Source organism: Argentina silus, assembly GCF_951799395.1.
Source record: "Argentina silus genome assembly, chromosome: 1".
NCBI classification, from domain to species: domain Eukaryota; kingdom Metazoa; phylum Chordata; class Actinopteri; order Argentiniformes; family Argentinidae; genus Argentina; species Argentina silus.
Window position 1 is genome coordinate 17379688 of NC_139655.1, and position 18919 is coordinate 17398606.

The 18919-nt window shown below is 41.0% G+C and overlaps 2 protein-coding genes across 2 annotated transcripts; one reads left to right on the forward strand and one right to left on the reverse strand.

Annotated features, from left to right (window-relative positions):
* Nucleotides 1-190: 190 nt before the first annotated feature.
* On the reverse strand, nucleotides 191-7837 carry rpl5a (ribosomal protein L5a). The gene is made up of 8 exons (XM_083673835.1): nucleotides 7755-7837; nucleotides 7241-7310; nucleotides 7003-7118; nucleotides 6543-6677; nucleotides 4508-4710; nucleotides 2284-2461; nucleotides 1810-1898; nucleotides 191-1017 (listed from the first exon to the last, which is right to left on the reverse strand). The coding sequence occupies exons 1-8, from the start codon at nucleotides 7755-7757 to the stop codon at nucleotides 915-917; spliced, it is 897 nt and encodes a 298-aa protein (XP_083529961.1). The 5' UTR covers nucleotides 7758-7837; the 3' UTR covers nucleotides 191-914.
* Nucleotides 7838-14500: 6663 nt separating this feature from the next.
* On the forward strand, nucleotides 14501-18729 carry gfi1aa (growth factor independent 1A transcription repressor a). Its single transcript, XM_083676636.1, has 7 exons — nucleotides 14501-14567; nucleotides 15984-16185; nucleotides 16360-16548; nucleotides 16726-17120; nucleotides 17234-17371; nucleotides 17547-17712; nucleotides 17985-18729. The coding sequence occupies exons 2-7, from the start codon at nucleotides 16074-16076 to the stop codon at nucleotides 18161-18163; spliced, it is 1179 nt and encodes a 392-aa protein (XP_083532762.1). The 5' UTR covers nucleotides 14501-14567; nucleotides 15984-16073; the 3' UTR covers nucleotides 18164-18729.
* The last annotated feature ends 190 nt before the right edge of the window (nucleotides 18730-18919 follow it).

Here is an 18919-nt window from a genome sequence, read left to right on the forward strand (position 1 = left end):
TTGCACATAACACAAAGGCAATGGACAATGTAACCAAGTTATGTAACTGAAGCAACCGGGTATGAGTCATTGTGTAGGTCAATATGCTGACTGTGCTGGTCTTTCATATCCTTTCTCACTTGATAGTTTTGAATGACACACAATGTTGCAACAAAAGTGCTACAAAAATGAAGAGGCTCTGGAGCAGAAGGGCCAGACCATACAAAATGCAAAACTGCTTTATATTGCTGTTTGATGTCAAAGCAACAATCCCAGCTACATGCTTTGAGCCAACCTGAAATGAATGCTTGCATTACACATTTTGCTATGCACATTTAGCTATTTTGTATGTATGTTCACCAACTGTTACCTTTAAATGTCAGTAGACATTTGTGTTATGTAAATTCCAGCCTGAAGACGAGCCATTTTCTGTGTCCCGTATTAACATTCCTATTAACCTGTGTAGCTACATTTATCATGACAGTTATACAAGATCATGTTGAAAATAAGTTTCACATTTCTGTGTAGGAGGTACTCCACATGCATTGCCTGCAGGAATTGGACTCATTATTTTAAGGTAATCATTGCTGCTTTTCATGGATGAGTTGCAATCTAGAAATGTTTACTTTTCAAGTTTGAACCAGCATGATTTTTGCACAAACATTTACCACTCACTGATCTCATTTCAGTTTCTCTGGTAAATACAAGTTACAGCTAAACTGTAAGCGTACCCTAACTATTCTGAGGCAGTTTTACTTTGCTGTACTTTACTGTCACTCAACAGTGAGCACAGTTCTTATCAGACAAAAATATCTCCATAGCACAAACATGTAACTGTCTAGGCAGTGTTTTCTCATGGCGCGCAGTGATTTTCAAGGCACACAGAGTCTTTGCAATAGATTTATTAGACCAGTGGGCAATAGCAGGGTGTCCCTCTAACCATCGGCAGCCTCTTGTTCTTGTGCTCGTAGGTAACTGGCCTTTTTCTGGGCAACGCGGTCTTTTCTCTGAGCTAGGGACAGTTTGGCGCGGTTCCATCTGTAACAGCAAAAACAATCCCCCCATTAACATTCAACACAGCAAAGAAGATTATTGGTGACGGTTCCCTGTAGAGCGCACAACACAACATTGACAGAAGCAGTATTTCTTCCCAAGCACCAGTGATGAAATTCAATTCATTTATGGTGTTGACAAACAGTCGGAATTAAAGCTCATCAGAAATAGATGTGCAAGGTGCAGCATTACCCATCATTTGCTGTCAAAATGTGTTTTAATAAACGACACTAATCAATTCTGTATCTCTGAGGCGCACTATCTACAACCAGTGCTGGAAGGCAGCTTTGAGTTGAGCAATGTGAGATCCAATTTCACACAAGTGCAGTGTCAATGTACTTATTTACTAAGGCATTGGGCGGGGCTCACCTTAGTTACCCGCACGTGGGCTTTCTATTCCTTTAACTGGGACGTTACTATGACAACAAATGGCTTGATAAGGCGCCCAGCAAGGGCAAGCTATGCTTTGGCTAGATTACACATTAGGAGCTACAGAATGCCCATTTATGAGCTTAACAGTTAGTCAAGTGCACTGCACATATATAAAAAAAATCTTGACAGATGAATGATGGTGGCTGATAAAAAATTGACATCTTTCAAACTTTTGAAAGACAAAAGACCCAAAAGATCCAAAAACTGGCCAAGTACTTTAACCAATTTAAAAAAGTTTTTATTTTTTATTTCTGCCAACAAGATAATCTCATGACTATCAGTCAGAACAATTCCCCTGCAAAAAGAGTAAATAATGAAAAGCAAGCAATTGTGAGTAGAACTCACCTCTTCTTTTTTACATCTTTTTTGGGTTTCTTTTCATGGACTGGGTTCTCTCTGATGGCTGCGTGTGCTTTTTTGTACATCTCCTCCACCTGAATGAACAACACATGATTAGACAGGGTAGGGCAGCAGTTAGCTAACCCACAATCAATGGGGTTCACCACTGGCCAGTAATTAATCTCACTTCTCTCAGCCCCGTCTTGAAATACTATTGACATCAGCCAATGAAAATGAAGAACCAACTACATTTTGCTCAGGGTACTGATCATCAAGAAGCAGTGAATTCAAACACCAAACTATTGTGACTGGAGTTACCAGGCTGACTATACTGATACAGGTTCACACCCTTCACATTTTACGATAAGGAGTGTCAGTGAATATTCTTGCTTAATTCTTGAATAATCTTGCTACTGTATGGTCTTCTTAGTGTTTAGCATTACAATGTCAATTTCAGTGGCCTGTGTTTTATGACCGTACTGTGTCAGGTGCAACGCCATTCTTTATGAAGCGCGAGAACTGTTTCTTGTAGGCGTCCTCATCCTCTTCCATCAGGTAGCTCATGTAGTCTGACACATTCATGCCCATGATGTGTTTGCGATGCATCTCTACGTTGAACTCTTTGCTTTCTGCGTCATAACCTGGGAAGCGTTTTGTGCTGAGAAGTAGAGGGAGAGAAGTTAGTATTGTGGTACAGCCAGGGATGGAAATTAAGCTAGCCAGGGCGGGCGAGTGAAGGATGTGCCAAAGTAGCATCTCAGGCATCTGTTATACACTGCTCCAAAAAATTAAGGGAACACTTAAGGGACACATCAGATCTTGATGAACAAATTATTCAAGTTGAAAATCTTTACTGATGTACATTGTATAATTTGTTGAGAACAAAATGACGGTCAATGGAAACCAAAATCATCAACCCATTGAGGGCTGGATTCAAAATCACACCGAAAATCAAAGTAAAAAATTCAAATCACAAGCTGATCCAACTTGTGTGAATTTTATTACGGCGACTCATGATGTGATTCATCTGTAAAGAGAACAGGACGCCAATGGCGGACCTGCCAATTCTGGTGTTCTGTCGCGAATGCCAATCGAGCTGCACGGTGCTGGGCAGTGAGCACAGGTCCCACTAGAGGACGTCGGGCCCTCATGCCACCCTCATGGAGTCTGTTTCTGACAGTTTGGTCAGACACATGCACACCAGTAGCTTGCTGGAGGTCATTTTGTAGGGCTCTGGCAGTGCTCCTCCTGTTCCTTCTCGCACAAAGGAGCAGATACCGGTCCTGCTGTTGTGTTGATGCCCTTCTACGACCCTGTCCAGCTCTCCTCGTTTAACGGCCGGTCTCCTGGTATCTCCTCCATGCTCTTGAGACTGTGCTAGGAGACACAGCAAACCTTCTTGCAACCGCACATATGGATGTGCCGTCCTGGAGGAGCTGGACTACCTGTGCAACCTGAGTGGGCTGCAGGTACCGCCTCATGCTACCAGTAGTGACAAGGACACTAGCAGAACACAAAACTAGAGAAGAATAAGTCAGGATGGATAAGGAGAGAGCAATTGTCTGTGGCCACCACATGCAAAACCATTACCTTTTTGGGGGTTGTCTTGCTTTTGCCTCTCCAGTGCACCTGTTGTCACTTTCATTTGCACCAAAGCAGGTGAAATTGATTCACAATCACTTGTGCTTCCTAAATGGGCAGATTGATATCCCTGAAGTTTAACTGACTTGGTGTTACACTGTGACGATTAAGTGTTCCCTTAATTTTTTTGAGCAGTGTAGCATCTCTTACTTGATTTCAATGAAAGATGATTTGAACATGCCATTTCAAACATGCTAACTTGGGCACCATTGACTTGCATAGGATTTTGGTCAAAAATGCAAACAATTAGCTGTTAGTTACAGTGCCCAGTGCCCACAACAAGTGTGGATTGAAGTCTGTCCTTTGACTCCTTTCTAGTAAGAAATCAAATTTGTGATTTTGTAATTTGCGTGAACTGTCTCTTTAAGAGGCAAATCTCAAATGCATTTGCCCAGGTTTGATGTGCACAGCTTATATTGATGCAGTGACTAAGAATCAATTGTGTGCTTATACAATGACAGGTCTTGTACTCTGAGCTAGTAGAATTTAAAATGAAAAAAAAAAGTTTCCTTTTGAAAACGGTATATCTAGCATTGGCATTGGCAGTACCCATATACATAAATTCTAGCCCCAAAATGTAATTAAAACGCTAACTTTGTACATAAACCCAGTATCTTCATGTTCAGTCTAAATCGAGTCAGTCCGAAAACAGACCATGATTTGTTCAAATTGTCAGGGAAAGGATAGGCGTCTTAACTCTTCAATGACGCCTATCCTTTCCCTGACAATTTGAAGGTGGGGTTTTGGATGGTACATCAAACCACACCTTCAAGAAACAAATCTTGTTTTCAATTGCATTTTTGGAAGAAAAAAAATCAGCCAGTGCAGTCCCTCTTTAACAAAAGCTAGTTAGTAGAAGGATATCAGTCCACTAGCATGGCTGGCCAGTACCCAAAATGATCCCTGAAAGAGCCTTTGGGTAATCTAAGAAATTGCATTAGCATAGTCATGACTTTATAATGACAGAGGACTCAAGTTGATTCAAATAGGCAGGGATCACAATAATGTTTATGATAAGAGGTCTACAGTGGACACTTCATATACAGCTTAAGCGTGCACTGACCTGTGAGGAATTGAGAGTCCACCGTCGACTGCGCCCTTTAGTGCCCCGAACACCTTGTTTCCTGTCGACGTTCTGGCCAGGCCAGCATCTAGGAAACATGTGAAGGCCCCTGCCTGGCCATCTATACTCTCCACGTTAAACTCATCTCCCGTCACCTCCACCTGGCCCTCGTACACCTGGTCCAGGCCAAACTTGTTCAACAGCTGAGGAGACCAGACAAGGAATAGAGAGAGACTTTTTAAAGGAAACTTATGGATGGCAACAGTAGGGCTTAATGATAATGTCCTATTTCTCATATAAAACCAGTCAATGCTTAACAAGGAGAGAAGACAGCTGAGTAAATAGGCCAGCACGCATGTATACCTCTATCAGCAGGGAACTGTACAAAATGTTTTTAGAAATGCTTGAGAATTTAGCCTTTAAGCAACTCTGAATATTAGCAAGTACAATAAAAGATAAAAGGTAAAAAGATCTGCATAGCAGAGCTGATTGAAAGACATGACTATAGCATTGTTTTCAACAGTGAAAACAATGTAATTGTACCATGTTATTACCACTAAATCTAAACACAAGGCACGTCTGTCTCGCATTGTCAGCATGATACCCAGATGGGGTGTGCGCTGGCAGGCATCAGTCAAAAGCAGCAAGAAAACTGACATCAGTAACAATGCAGGTCCCATCGCAGCCCTGACAAATGGCTCCAACTAGGAGAAAGACCTGGCAGTGTACCGTCTGCATGTGTGCCGTGAACTATGCATGCAGTCTGTATTGGGGTTGGGCAGTATACATTTTTTCATACCTTTATAGCGTCGTCAACCGGGGTAAAAAAATAATGTCACAGGCTGGCGGGAGCTGTCTTTGCTCCATATATTTAATCTACATCGAAAAACTGAATTATTTATTTGGTGACTGCTATACCTGTATGACATTTAGCCTAAACAATAATTTAAACTTGACATCCCAATCACAGCTTGACAAACTAAACTAAGTTGGATAGCATAATATAATAGCTTAATAAGAAGCATCACACGGTGCATTCATAATAATATAGCTTATAGGACATGAGACACGCTATCATTTGTCTATAAAATATTGATTGAGTTACCATTATGAGACTATGCTCTGGGAGTCCTAATTCCGCCGGAGTCTTTTTGAACTCTTTCTTTTGGGGCCAGCTGTGAGAAGACGGTGGTAATGGTACAGCAAACTCCGAGGGCCCACTCTAACTGTTGCCTATGGTCCTGCACTTTGTCACCGCCAGATTGAGGTTGTGGCCAACAGTTGAGCCATGGCCAATTCAGGGCCCTGATGGCGGATGCAATGTTAGCAGCATTGTCAGTCCTTATGGCCGAAAGTTTATTTGCATCCAAGTGCCGCGCGGAGTGCATTAACAATGTTGTCTGCCATGAGGTTTTCTGGAAAAAAGCTAGTCTGTAGGCATTTTGACTGTAGTTTCAGTCTAATGTGACAAAGTGGACGGTTAACGACATGTCTAGCATCAAGTTAACTGACGACCACATATCCGTTGTCAGCAAAGAGCTGAACCCGACAGCAGTACTTGATAGACAGATATCCCATCTGTGCAGCTGCTAATGAGTGTTTCAGTTTGAGGTACGGGTGTAGATTAGTTCCCATCTCTGGCCGTCATCTTTTTCATGCAAATCTTGCAAATAACCTCTTCCAAATCTGCAGACTCTCTTTTATCATTGGAAAATGCTGCCATATAGCAGCAGTGGTATTTTTTTAGGGAACTAGTCATTAGCACTTCTCAGCGGCGCTGTTAAACACTGTGAATTGACAAACAGCTCTTAATTCTGAAAATGGATCAGAAATGTTATGACGGCATTGAAAAAAAAAAAAGGGCATTTTCAAATCCCGCAAAATATCGCATTACCATTATACCACCCAACCCTAGTCTGTTTGACAATGTGCATTCATGAGTGTATGTCTCACCAGACCTGTATGTACTTACATAACATTTGTATGGGCAAGAATATATATATATATATGTGTGTGTGTGTGTGTGTGTCTTTACCCTGCGGGCCAGCAGTAGTCCAGTGCAGTAGGCAGCAGCGTAGTTTGTCAGCCCCACAGAGATGCCATATTTGGGAAGCTCATGGGAGTAGGCAGCACAGACAATCTGGTCTCCCTCAATTTTAGCATAGGCAATCTGAAACAGACAGAAGAAAATCAATCAACTTAATTTACTACTTTTGAAACAGAAGTGATTTCTTTTAACAATGTCCCAATAAAAACACAGAATGAGTACACACATTGAAAAGCATACGTGACCTCCTTAAATTAAGTCGGGAACATTTAAGTTCATACATCACTCACATTCTAAAAGAAAAAAGCATAAGGTTTACATTTCATATTTAAATGATTGTTAATGAGTTTGTTTTGGACATAACTTCCAAACTGCAACATATTATTCTGACTGACAGCTTGTCCCAATCAGATGGTGATGGTTTCTAGTTTCCTTGAGTATGGCTCACCTGACAGCAGATGTCTCTGTTGGAGAACCTCACAATCATCCTGTACTTGGGTGTGTTGTACTTGTTCTTGTCTTGGATGACCAAGCGTTTGCGTGCAAAGAAGTCTGTCTTTCCCTCTATCAAAGACAACCACACCAATCAGACAAGAAACATTCAATGCGAGTCAGTTTGCCATGAGATAAATTAAGGCCTTTGGCTTATCAGCTTGTTACTAGGCCGCAAAGCATTCATGATTTACCTCGCCTCCTCCTGAATTTCACCTGGTATCTCTTGAAGTAGGCCTTGCTTTTGACTACTTTGACAAACCCCTAAGAAAAGAACGAGATGAGACAATTGTTTGCCATTTTCTAGCAACATGGGTCAGTTACCAATATTATTTCTATGCCACTTTCTGGAGCTGTACCATGTTCTGCAGATTTGTGCACTCCTATTTACTACCTAAGGATAATTCTTTAAAAAAAAAAATGCCATTAAAGATAAGATGCAGACATGCAAGTTATGATTTTTTTTTTTTTTTGATTTGATTTTTTTAATTTTTTTAAATGTCTATAAATAAGCCAGCTAGCCTATTCACAAGCATAGTAGCGCCACGCTGGAGCCGAGTCTACAGCTAGACCCGCGTTACTGGCATATGCAGAACAAATCCAACATCATCTAGTTCCTAAGAAGCTAAAGGCAGACATTACATACAGATAATGAAGTGATATCGCATCATGTTTCGGTTTCATACCATATGGTAACAGTTTACTAACCATTTCTGTTTAAAAAATATTTTTCGTTCTCCTCAGCTGTGAAATCGGCGTGTTTTAATGCACGTACTGGGGCAGAGCGGACGTTGCAAAAGTAAACGTCCTGTTGTTAGATAGTTAATTTACCGTAACGCCCCCTACTGCATTGGGGGACTTTTGTCTGTTTTATCGCACAGGCCTAAATTCACAAATTCACCAGCAGACGACAGCAGCAACATGTGAGAGGTTATTATCATTAACGTGCATTTGTTTGAACCAAAGACCGTGTCACACAATACAGCGTATTTGAGCACCAGCTCCAACTCTTTATTGGCTTACTAAGATTCTTAGACAGTAAACCTCATGTACTGTCAGTTTGTTAAATATATTTTTCTTGATATGAAAGACTGACACTTTACCACAAAGACAGTGATAGAATATAATAGAATAATTATCTTACTTGCTATTTCTCATGCAGCAACTAGAATCAGTGGAACAGTTATTTATGTCAATCAGAATGGTGTAATGACAACAAACACTGATTAACAGTGCTTGAATAGTTTAAACTATTAATTTATCAAGAATGTTAAGTTATGCATGAATGAAGAATGGCTCACTGAAACCAATATGGCAATTGTCTTTGTATGTCAGACAATCTAGGCCTATAGCCTCCAGTTCCTACTATTTTACATGTTTTGTTTGTTTGTTTTGACCAATGTATTTCACAGTTGTTTTTAAGGGAGATATTATCATCGATCTCTGTCACACTGACTCAGAAAATTATCTATGTAATGTAGCTTAAAGATAGTTAAAATATCATTCTCTTTTGTAAACTGTGTTGTGAAATTGTCTGACTCATGAGAGAGTTGGGTTGAACGGTCAATGTTGAAATCGGTCAGACTATTGATGTAAGTCTAAAATATGAATTTTCAGCCCCATAACCATCTTTACTTTAAGACTGAAGACAATGTAATTGTTTGATTTCTAAAAAGACAATCTCTTTGAGACAGATTTCCATCATAAGCACAGCTGGAGGTAATGAGCTGTGCTGTAGCCTGGTTACTGAGAGACTGCTCCACATGACCAACCATGTATGTCTACTACAGTAACTACTATATAGGGTGGCTTCCTGGACCCAAATTAAGCCAAGTCTTACTAACAAGCAAAGCATCTTCAATGGAGAGTCTCTTAATTTGTGTCCCAGAAACTTCTCCTAAGAGTTCACTGTCCTGTAGAGTGTTGGCAAAGACAGCCACACCTACTACACACAGCAACTCTCAGTAAAGCACGTTATGCGCCCACTTCCATGGTCCACTTTTTCCCCTGGTGGGACCAGTTGTAGCGACACACCCTGTGAGCACTCTGGGCTGAGATTAATCAGAGCAGTGTCATGCAGCAGTCACGCCACGGTGGCCATTACTCCAAAGGTCATAGGGGACAACTCCAGGACAGGGGTGTATTCAGAATGTAAATGGTGTTGAATTGAATGTTCGCTTGCAGTGTTACACTATCTGTATAAGTAGCTGGAGTATGATTGTGGGTGTGTGTGTGTGTGTGTGTGTGTGTGTGTGTGTGTGTGTGTGTGTGTGTGTGTGTGTGTGTGTGTGTGTGTGTGTGTGTGTGTGTGTTTATTAGCGTCATAACATGGGTTATGGATAACTATTTCTCAGTGGTTGGATGACAAGAAAAAACTTCTCTCTCATTGAATAACATAACCTGCCTCCAATAGATTGGCCTACCTGATGGATTATTACTTTTCCACCCCCTTGTCACACTCAAGACAGCTCTTGACATAAGTTGAAAACATTGTCAATGTTAAGCTAAGCATTTTTAGGACACAGCAGCAAAAAAACAGCCACAAAACATTTGTGAAGCCAAAAAACATTTACAATACATCTCTGACATCTGGGGCCTCTAATGTCAGTCCCAATATTTCTTAATCACCATGAGTTTGTTAAAGGCCTATCAGAAGATCACCAAACACTAAAAATGAACCAATGTCTTCTCCTTTTCTGGCTCAAAGTGATAGATAACATCTTTCTCTCTCACTCTCAGTGCAGATGTTCTTCTTTCGACTAACGTTAGCTTCTAGTCCCAGTTAGAATACAGGTTAATGCTGTGCTATGCCCTGTTCTGCGGAATTGATTTCGCAAGAGAGAAACTGTGAGACTTGTACAGTCCAGTCATGTCATGTCATATCCAGTTGCTGAATTACACCAATATTGGTTGAATAGTACAATAATACACCCACCGGTTTAAATTAATAAAGGGTAACACTTTATTTCGATCTCCAATGTGTGTCTAAATGCATTATTTACTTTTTACATGCATGTATCAGCCCTTATGATGTTCGTTATCAATCATCCTATCTCTCTATATAGCAATTTTTCGACAGAAGGGTGTGGATATCACATTTGCTCCCTATTTAATGTTCAACGTTCAATTAACATTTTAACATGACATGTCTTTTATGATGCTCAACGTTGGCATCCAGTTACTCAGAGTCGCGTATGATCACAGGGTCAACTATAGCACACCACAGCAAGAGTCCGCAATCAGCAACCTATTCAGACACATTTTTTCTGTGCTCAGTACTGATATACTTTGGTTGCATTCCACAGTAAACATGGTAAACTTTTTATTTAATGACTAAATTAATGAGGTAAGGGGTATTATGCATAATTAACAATAATAACCCTTTATCAATAATCAACATCTCTAATCAATGTCTTAAACAGCATGCAATACAATACCCTTGTTCACCATGTAGAGTAGCATTCAGGTTTAGTGGCTGAACAGAAGTTTAATTGTCGTGTCATGCTCTTCAGGGGGCTTATTACAATAAAATACTCCTTAAATGTAACTATTGCAAAAACAATGAGTTGGACAAATCCAATACAGCAAACACAGTCACAGCCATTCACTATAGACTTGGAAATAGCAAAGATTGTGTCGAGATCTGTTTGAGAAAGCACATTCAGCTGTGTGACACTTTGACCAGACTTTTTACACTCTATACAGGAAGGCAAAGGGGAGTTCATACTTAGAGGCAATGTATTTATCAAAGCACAGATTCAAGCACATCAGTGAAGTCATTATCTATTTGTGTATGTACTGTATTGTGTGTGGATGCTTTGAAGTCGAGACATGGTTTGTCCAATCAACAAAACATTCTCATTAATGGCAACAATGGACAAAAGCTCCAACGCAGTCAAGTTAATAATTATGGACTTGGTTTGTGGCCATCAAATAAGTTATAGCATACAGAGAAAAGACAAGCCAGGCTACCAGGAAGTATTGAATGCAACATTGGGACAGCGAATGGCTGTCTAATGATAAGCTCTCTGCATTGACTGTGCTTAAGAGCAAGGAGAGTTAGTCAGGACCATGGTTGAACACTAACCTCAGTGGCTACAAACTCAAACACGCTCTTGAATAGGACCACAATAACCAGGAAGTGCTGAGTAGATTTCCACACGTCCGCTTCTTTGGGATTCCGAGTATTTGCCCACTTGGAAGATTTACAACCAGAAGTTGGCTGGTTCGCTAATAAGGGGTCTTGCCGATCGCAAAGATTGATGAGGGTCTCACTTGTCTGAGGTGATTTGCTATCTGTTTACAGCCTCCAACCAGAGAGGATTTAGGACATGTGAAGCAAGAGAGGATTTTTTGCAGTGTTTTCTAGATTTATCATCTGCCATAAATTATAGCAAATAGTTTGAAGCCAAATATCTTTTATGTGCATTAACCTAAAACAACTGACTAAACCAAAGAACAATGTTAGTAATGGATTAGCTATAAAGACACCATCTGATCAGTTCTATAAATATCATATTATAAAGTAGAGTTTAAGTGCCAACAGGGGCCCCAAATCTTTCTTCCCTATAATCTCTGATTTACTTGTTAGAGTCACAAGATTTGGGGTCAGAACAGGAGAGAAAACAAGATGTTATAACCCTCTAAAAGAAGAACTGTGTTGTGGTTTCGACTGTTAAGTAAATCATGCATTGTGTTCTCACTTGGGCCCTATCAGGGGCAGGGAGCAGTTGGGCAGCTGATTTTGGGGGTGCTATGAAGTAAATGTGAGTTCAGATTATCTGTGTGTATATCACAAAGCCCACGTTGGGGGGGGGGGGGGGGGAGACAGGAGAGGACAGGCAGCGCTTCACATTTGTGTGGTTTGTGCCAGTGGGCCAGAGGAACCTGTGAGGGGAGATAGCACGTTGTGGTTTTCATAAAGATGTCTCAACAATTGATGAAAGCTCCTCTACAGACAGCGCTCTCAATGTCATGTTCCAACTCCCCTCTGTCTCCTCATAGGTCAGGGTGAGAGTATTTTGTACTATTTAGGCCTATAACTTGATATGTCCCTGTTGTTTTTCTTGTCATGTACAGTATGTAGGAATATGTGTGTTTATGTTGTTGTGTTAATTTTTGTGAGCTGTGGAAAGAATTTGTAATCAATCAATCAAGATACAAATATGACAATAATATTGTCTATTGTTGTATATTTGCACATACTGTATGTATTTTTTCTATAATGTGTTGCATTGTATTGATGTATTGATGTTGATATTCTCTTGTCCAGGGACTACAGATAAAAATAGCTATCTAGCTAATTAGCTATCATTAATCAATCTATCAATCAATCGCAATTGTGACTAGGCTAGTATTCAAACATGCAAAAATGTAAGCTGCATGAGATGCAGTGCGGTGTCGATGCTCACTCACAGCCCATTAGATTTTGATGATGTCTGAGGACTCTTCTGGTTTGTAAAATCAACAAACACAGATACATAATCAATCACTATCAGACCTTATTTCAAGTGTGTTGTAACCCGTCAGATTAGACTGAACTGCAGGCAAATGATTAAATCTGAAAAGAACACACTTTTAACATAGGCTGATTGAGACTGAATCACAAAGCACTTCCCACCTCAACTGCTGTAATGACTTTTCAAAGATTCACATGTATGTGGTAGGCTACACAAAAGAATAGGCTTGCACAGGTAAACTATATATAACGAACAGAAGTCACGTTCCTTCTCTCTGCACTCAAGGTTCAAGTCAAGAGCTTAGTTCAAGCAGCAGAAATAGACATGTGGTTCAGAGACGAAAAGTCAAAACCAACGTTTATTTATATAGCTCTGTTCTGCATGTTTGAGAAAGTTGAAAATGCGACAGAATGAAAACCTCAAGCTCTTATCACTGGTATTTCAATCACATATTCGCTGAGACTGAAGACTTAGGCTACCATCAAGGCCCCTTTTCCGATTAACTAGCGCTTGGTTCTGGTAACAGTTTTTCAATTATTTTGTCCCTAAGCCAAAACTTGAAAATCAATAATTTAGGGTGGAATCCGAACTCGTGATCCGCGCGTTTAACTCCAATCATTGCGCAAATTTCCCATTGACATCAATGGAATATTGACTAGAATGTCGGCGTTACTCGCACGGATCTCGAGTTAGGATTGTTCCCTTAAATACTAGAGAGAGCCAATTTAAAGAATCAAAGGCTAGATAGTCAGACAAGAAACTGTGAGCCTACATGTAATAAAACGCTTCTAATAGCTGTTTGAAAAAAAATCCTGACTACTATGCATTCTGACAGCGAGCCATCAGAATGTATATCCCCATTCATTTGTCCCATCTGGATTTTTTTAACAAGGGAAAAGTTAATGGCGATTTTCGGAACCGGAAGTAAGTTCACAAACTACATTTTGACGAAACCAGTTTGACTATAGTATTTGACATGATTTCAAATACTTATCTGTACTTGATTTAGTTTACCTGACACAATGGAACCAATGAAATAGTCCCAAAATTACAAACCTCCGCCCATCTGGCACTCCAGGCAGGCTGATGCTCAAGCAAACACTCAAAGTATTTGAAAGTATTTCAGATAGGCTTATTTCTCGACCCAGGTCTGCTTCAATTTAGGATAGTGTTTGGGCGAGTTAGGACTGAAATATTTGTTTTGCGTCAAGCGCGGTTCTCTTAGTCTGAACATTGAATTTTGCTAAACCAACTAAATGAACCAAAGTCAGTCCAAGGTGAGAAGGTGGTCTCAGCGTTTACACACACACACACACACACACACACACACACACACACGCACGCACGCACGCACGCACGCACACACGCACACAAACACACACACACACACACACACACACACGCACAGACACACACACACACACACCAGTACACTTTGAGACACCAGCTGTTCTTTTGCCTTTACAAGTGGAAAAGTGGACAGGCTATTTCTATGCTACACTAACAATGCCTGGTCAATTAGGTACAGAAAGAAGACAGATAATGATGGATATTAAAATTCCATTTTAAGGCATGTGTAGGATCTGTCTGGAACTACACCAGAGATGTGTGGGCAATGGTATGGCTAAGATTGAGTCTTAACAAAACATGTTATGAAACATAATTACATGTACACAGCCACACCTTGAGCTGTAAATGGAAAAACAGAATGGTCTAGGCCTATAAATGGAATATGAAGGATCTGCATAAGAGCATGAGTTGTGTGTGGGAATTATATTATCATGATTCATTGAGTGTTGTGTTAGAAAAGGTGATTTACAGTGTGCACAACGCAATTGTTAAAGTTTATATTATTATATTAGTAAAACAGTAGAAAGACTCTAATGTGTGTTGCCATTAGCAAGTATTAATCAGTGTTGAAACAAAATCTGACGTTCAGGAAGTTGTCTGTTTCTAGGGGACATGTTTATTAGAGCCACTGTATTGTTCAGCAAGGGGAGAGAGAGGGTACGCAACGCTGAGAGATACGCATGTGGACATACAGTAGCCTTTAAGGCTACAGGTAGGTATAGATAACTTTTATTTTCATATCCGATTGAAACTACCATTATCATGTAAATGTGAATGCCTCTATCCCATTGGCGCAAAATTGTATTGTGAAAGCACGGGTAGACTATTAGCCTAACCACTTTCGTCTGTGAGTCGAGCATGTGTTTCAACTTTGCCTATCTATCTCAACTTGTATTTGCAGGTGCAACTAACAACGTTTTTTCTCACATGGCCCAAAATCGATATCACTTTGCTTTCAGACGACCTTGACAACATAAAGCCACGCAATGATTTCGTTTGAGGCTTTTTGATTTTTTTTCTAAAGAAATTGCACCCTCTCCGTTATTTCCACAGTTTTTTTTAAGAGAGATGGGCATCATGGACAGTCAAGGGCCTTCATTTACTGGATCTATCCAGGTGTATAAGTCAACCTGTTAACTCTGACAGTGTGGGTCTGAAAGGGATACCTCCGTCCCCTACTTGCAGGCTGTTGCTTGGATAGAGCAGTCACCCTGACATGCGTAATTGAAGGTAGGCCGATGTCGTCGCCGGCGCGCGCTGAGACGGCACTGCAAGGTATCGTTTACACTGACATATGGTGATTAAATATCATAGCGTTAGTGATTGTTATTCACAAACAACTTTTTTTGTTTGGAACATTTTCGATGTAACCTAATTGATAAAGAACGCGCTGGATCATTTGGAGACATTTTGTAGAGGCTAGATGATTGATTAAATTGGTAAGAACTATTTGTGCGCGACAAGACTAATACGAACTCATATATGATAACCCCGCATCCTAATATACTCCGTCGTGTGCTTCAACATGCTGCGAGCTACGGAGGCTGTCTTGACATGATCCGTCAGATAGCACAGTAAAACAAGATCCAAAAAATACACAGTGAACGGAACTACGCGGTGCGCGCCTCTGAAATGGACACAGAGTGTCCGTTAACGCGCTTGACAGCCTAGACGCACGCATACCTTTTTGGTGGACGCGACTGTCTAGGACTCCCAAACTGAGTATAGTGGGAGCGATCTGTTTTTCACCTCGACGCTCGCGCGCGTCATGGGCAGGATACGCTATAATACGAGCGATAATTAGATGGAAATAATCAAGGAAAATCCATGTGCGTTTATATCCACTGTCTAGACGCCGTGTGCACCCGCGTCAATAACCAATGGTCAAAGCTAAACCAATCATGTAATCTGATCGAACAATTTACATCACTTTTTAGTGACCCTTTTTGAAATATAATAAATGGCTTCCAATCTCATACTCGGAGACTCTAGCGGACAGTGGTCTCTTTGACCACCTGCCTCACGACACCTGGTAAATGATCAGGTAGCTTTGCGCATGCTTAATCTCCTGCCAAAAAAATCCCTATGCTGGATCACCTATCCACCAATGGTGTTCAAATCATTCCAGAGATAAAGTGGGGACGTCTGGACTGACCGACTTTGACGACGAGCTGCGAGTGACCCAGGACATTGAACGGCACTGCAGCGGGGACTAACCATGCCAAGGTCCTTTTTAGTGAAGAGCAAACGGGCACATAGTTACCACCAACCCCGATACCTGGACGATGACTACATTAGACTGGATACTATTTTAGCCCATATATGCGCAGGTAAACTGTCCATTTAATATGATGCTGCATTTAATTAATAATAAAAATATCGACGACATTTTTCATGTTCAATTAGAATCCATAAATACTGGAGGATGTGACGAAAAATGACCAAGACTTGGTATGTGCTTAAATAATTGCTACTCTTTGGTCTCCTTCTCCCTTTGTGGTTAGAGAGTAAAACCCAGGATGAGTTTGGGGGAAGCTCTGACGGCAATCACGGCAGGCTTTCCCCCGAGTCCCAACTCGTGCGCACGGCTGACCTCTCCTCCACCTCCCAGCTGAGCTGCGAGGGCAGCGTGTGTGACCGCTCCTCGGACTATGACGATTTCTGGCGCCCCCCGTCTCCATTTGCATCACCAGGTCAGTGATCACATTTGTTCTGATACTACCAAATCTGCTCTGTTCCACTCGGAACGCATAATGGGCATCTGATTTCCCAAAGACCAGCTGTCCCTCAGGTTTACAAAATTGTCTGTTACGAGTGTGATATGTACGTGATGATAAGGATGTTCACTCTCATGGTCCAAATACTTACAGATTCGGAAACATGTTTCACTCCATCCGCGGACGACGCTCACCATTTTGTCATCCCATTCCGCCCTTACGCATGGACCTACTCTGGATCCGAGCTCAGGAACCTCGTGCAGCGAACATATCACCACCTCCCAACGACCATGGAGCCTGACGCACAGATGGGCATATATGGGCCTGAGGACAGTGGCACCGATTCCCCCATTTACGCCCAGCAGGGTCCCAACACTGGATTTTACCGAGACTATTCCTCTAAGTCGCTCTATAGAATGCGGCATGCCAACGAGTTCTACTCGGACCTCAAACTGAGGGTCAAGGCCTCTGAAATCAAGTCTGAATCCAATTTTATCTGTTCCCGTCTGGAACCAAGCGGATTATTCAAGTGCATTAAGTGCTGCAAGGTATGCATCAACACAGTCATAGTCCTAAATCAATTACATTGATTGATTTGGATGAGGTGTTTATTGTTAATGAACGTTTTTACCGATATCTCATTCACCTCATTCTTCATAAGGTGTTCTCGACGCCGCACGGCTTGGAGGTTCACGTTCGTCGGTCGCATAGCGGAACACGACCCTTCGCGTGCGGAATGTGTGGGAAAACCTTTGGGCACGCAGTGAGCCTTGAGCAACATCAAGCCGTGCACTCACAGGTAAGGCCCGATGTTTCATTCACTAGTCATGATTCTATTGGGATAGGATCATAGCTTTTTGCCAAAAATATGTATACCCTAGGCCTATACGTGCATAAAGCATGCGCAAACGAAAATGTATAGCCTAAATATTGAATTAAAAGGTGCTTGAATTGTTCCACTCACATCTTCACAGGAGAGGAGTTTCAACTGCAAAATATGTGGGAAAAGCTTTAAGCGCTCGTCCACGCTGTCCACCCACCTGCTCATCCACTCTGACACGCGCCCTTACCCGTGTCAGTACTGTGGGAAGAGATTCCATCAGAAGTCAGACATGAAGAAACACACCTTCATTCACACAGGTGGACGAATATCCATTCCTATAATATGATGTAATCATTTTGTGCAGTCCTTATATTATTGCCCTATGAAAAAATATACGTATACTACATATAAAATAAAACGTAGCCTATAGGCCGAGGCTAAGCCCAAACAATCACAGCTCCTGAATGGGAAGTGCTCGAATTTAAAGCGTATGTAACATTTCATAATGTTTTTTGTTTTTTTTTACATTGTTAGGTGAGAAGCAACACAAGTGCAACAATTCCTAATGTTTTTGTTTTTACATTGTTAGGTGAGAAGCCACACAAGTGCCAGGTATGTGGAAAGGCCTTCAGTCAAAGCTCCAACCTCATCACGCACAGCCGCAAGCACACAGGTTTCAAACCCTTCGGCTGCGACCTTTGCGGCAAGGGATTCCAACGGAAAGTGGATCTGAGGAGACATAAGGAAACACAACATGGACTAAAATGAAACATTGTCTAAAACATACTGCATGTGGATTGGCATATATTTCTGAAGTTCGAAACTGTTAGCAAGATGCACTTTTAGAGGCCTGTTATGTCCATCAATTTAGAATAAGATTGCATTGCTGTTATTAACCTATACTACTAGCGTACTTTAATTTGCTTGCCATTGTATGTCATTATTATTCGCTCATTTTGTTTAAAAAAGTAAACATGTATTTATTGAATGTACTTTTCACATTACAATACATTTTGAGCATAGAGTATTTATGATTTCCTCCAAAATTGCACACTTTGGACCTCGTTAAAGTCCCGTTGATCGCATCATTACTCCCTTTTTGTGTGCAAAGACTTACTGCATAAACTTACCTCATCACGTTATTGAAATTTAAAAACACAAGTTACCAAAATCGTTCTCAGGGTTGGTTAACTCTTGAGGTTCCTTGGTTGTCCACCGAATTGGATAAATCCGCTTTTAGTTTTGGTGCACCTCACTGCTGGAACAATGTACAGATTACATTACAGTTGGTTGTGCCGCTCGGGCAATTTAACATTTTGATTGAGGACCTCTTTGTTAAAAAAGATGATTGTTTTTCCTGATTGTGTTTTATAATGTTGTAATTTTGTATATTTAATTGTAAATTATGTGTATGCAGGGCTCCCTCATAAAAGAGACCTTGGTCTCAATGAGACTCCCTGCTAAAAAAAACTTGCTTCGGCCCATATCATTTACAAATAAAAAACGAAATAAATGCAATAGCCT

Excerpts from the sequence above, each read along its gene's own strand:
- rpl5a (XM_083673835.1), bottom strand. Across the intron at positions 7,119-7,240 it reads GAAATTCAGGAGGAGGCGAG|AGGGAAAGACAGACTTCTTT; the intron begins GTAAATCATGAA and ends TGTCTTTGATAG. Across the intron at positions 6,678-7,002 it reads ACAGAGACATCTGCTGTCAG|ATTGCCTATGCTAAAATTGA; the intron begins GTGAGCCATACT and ends TGTCTGTTTCAG.
- gfi1aa (XM_083676636.1), top strand. The coding sequence starts at position 16,074 with ATGCCAAGGTCCTTTTTAGTGAAGAGCAAACGGGCACATAGTTACCAC. Across the intron at positions 17,372-17,546 it reads ATCAAGCCGTGCACTCACAG|GAGAGGAGTTTCAACTGCAA; the intron begins GTAAGGCCCGAT and ends ACATCTTCACAG. Across the intron at positions 17,713-17,984 it reads ACACACCTTCATTCACACAG|GTGAGAAGCCACACAAGTGC; the intron begins GTGGACGAATAT and ends TTACATTGTTAG.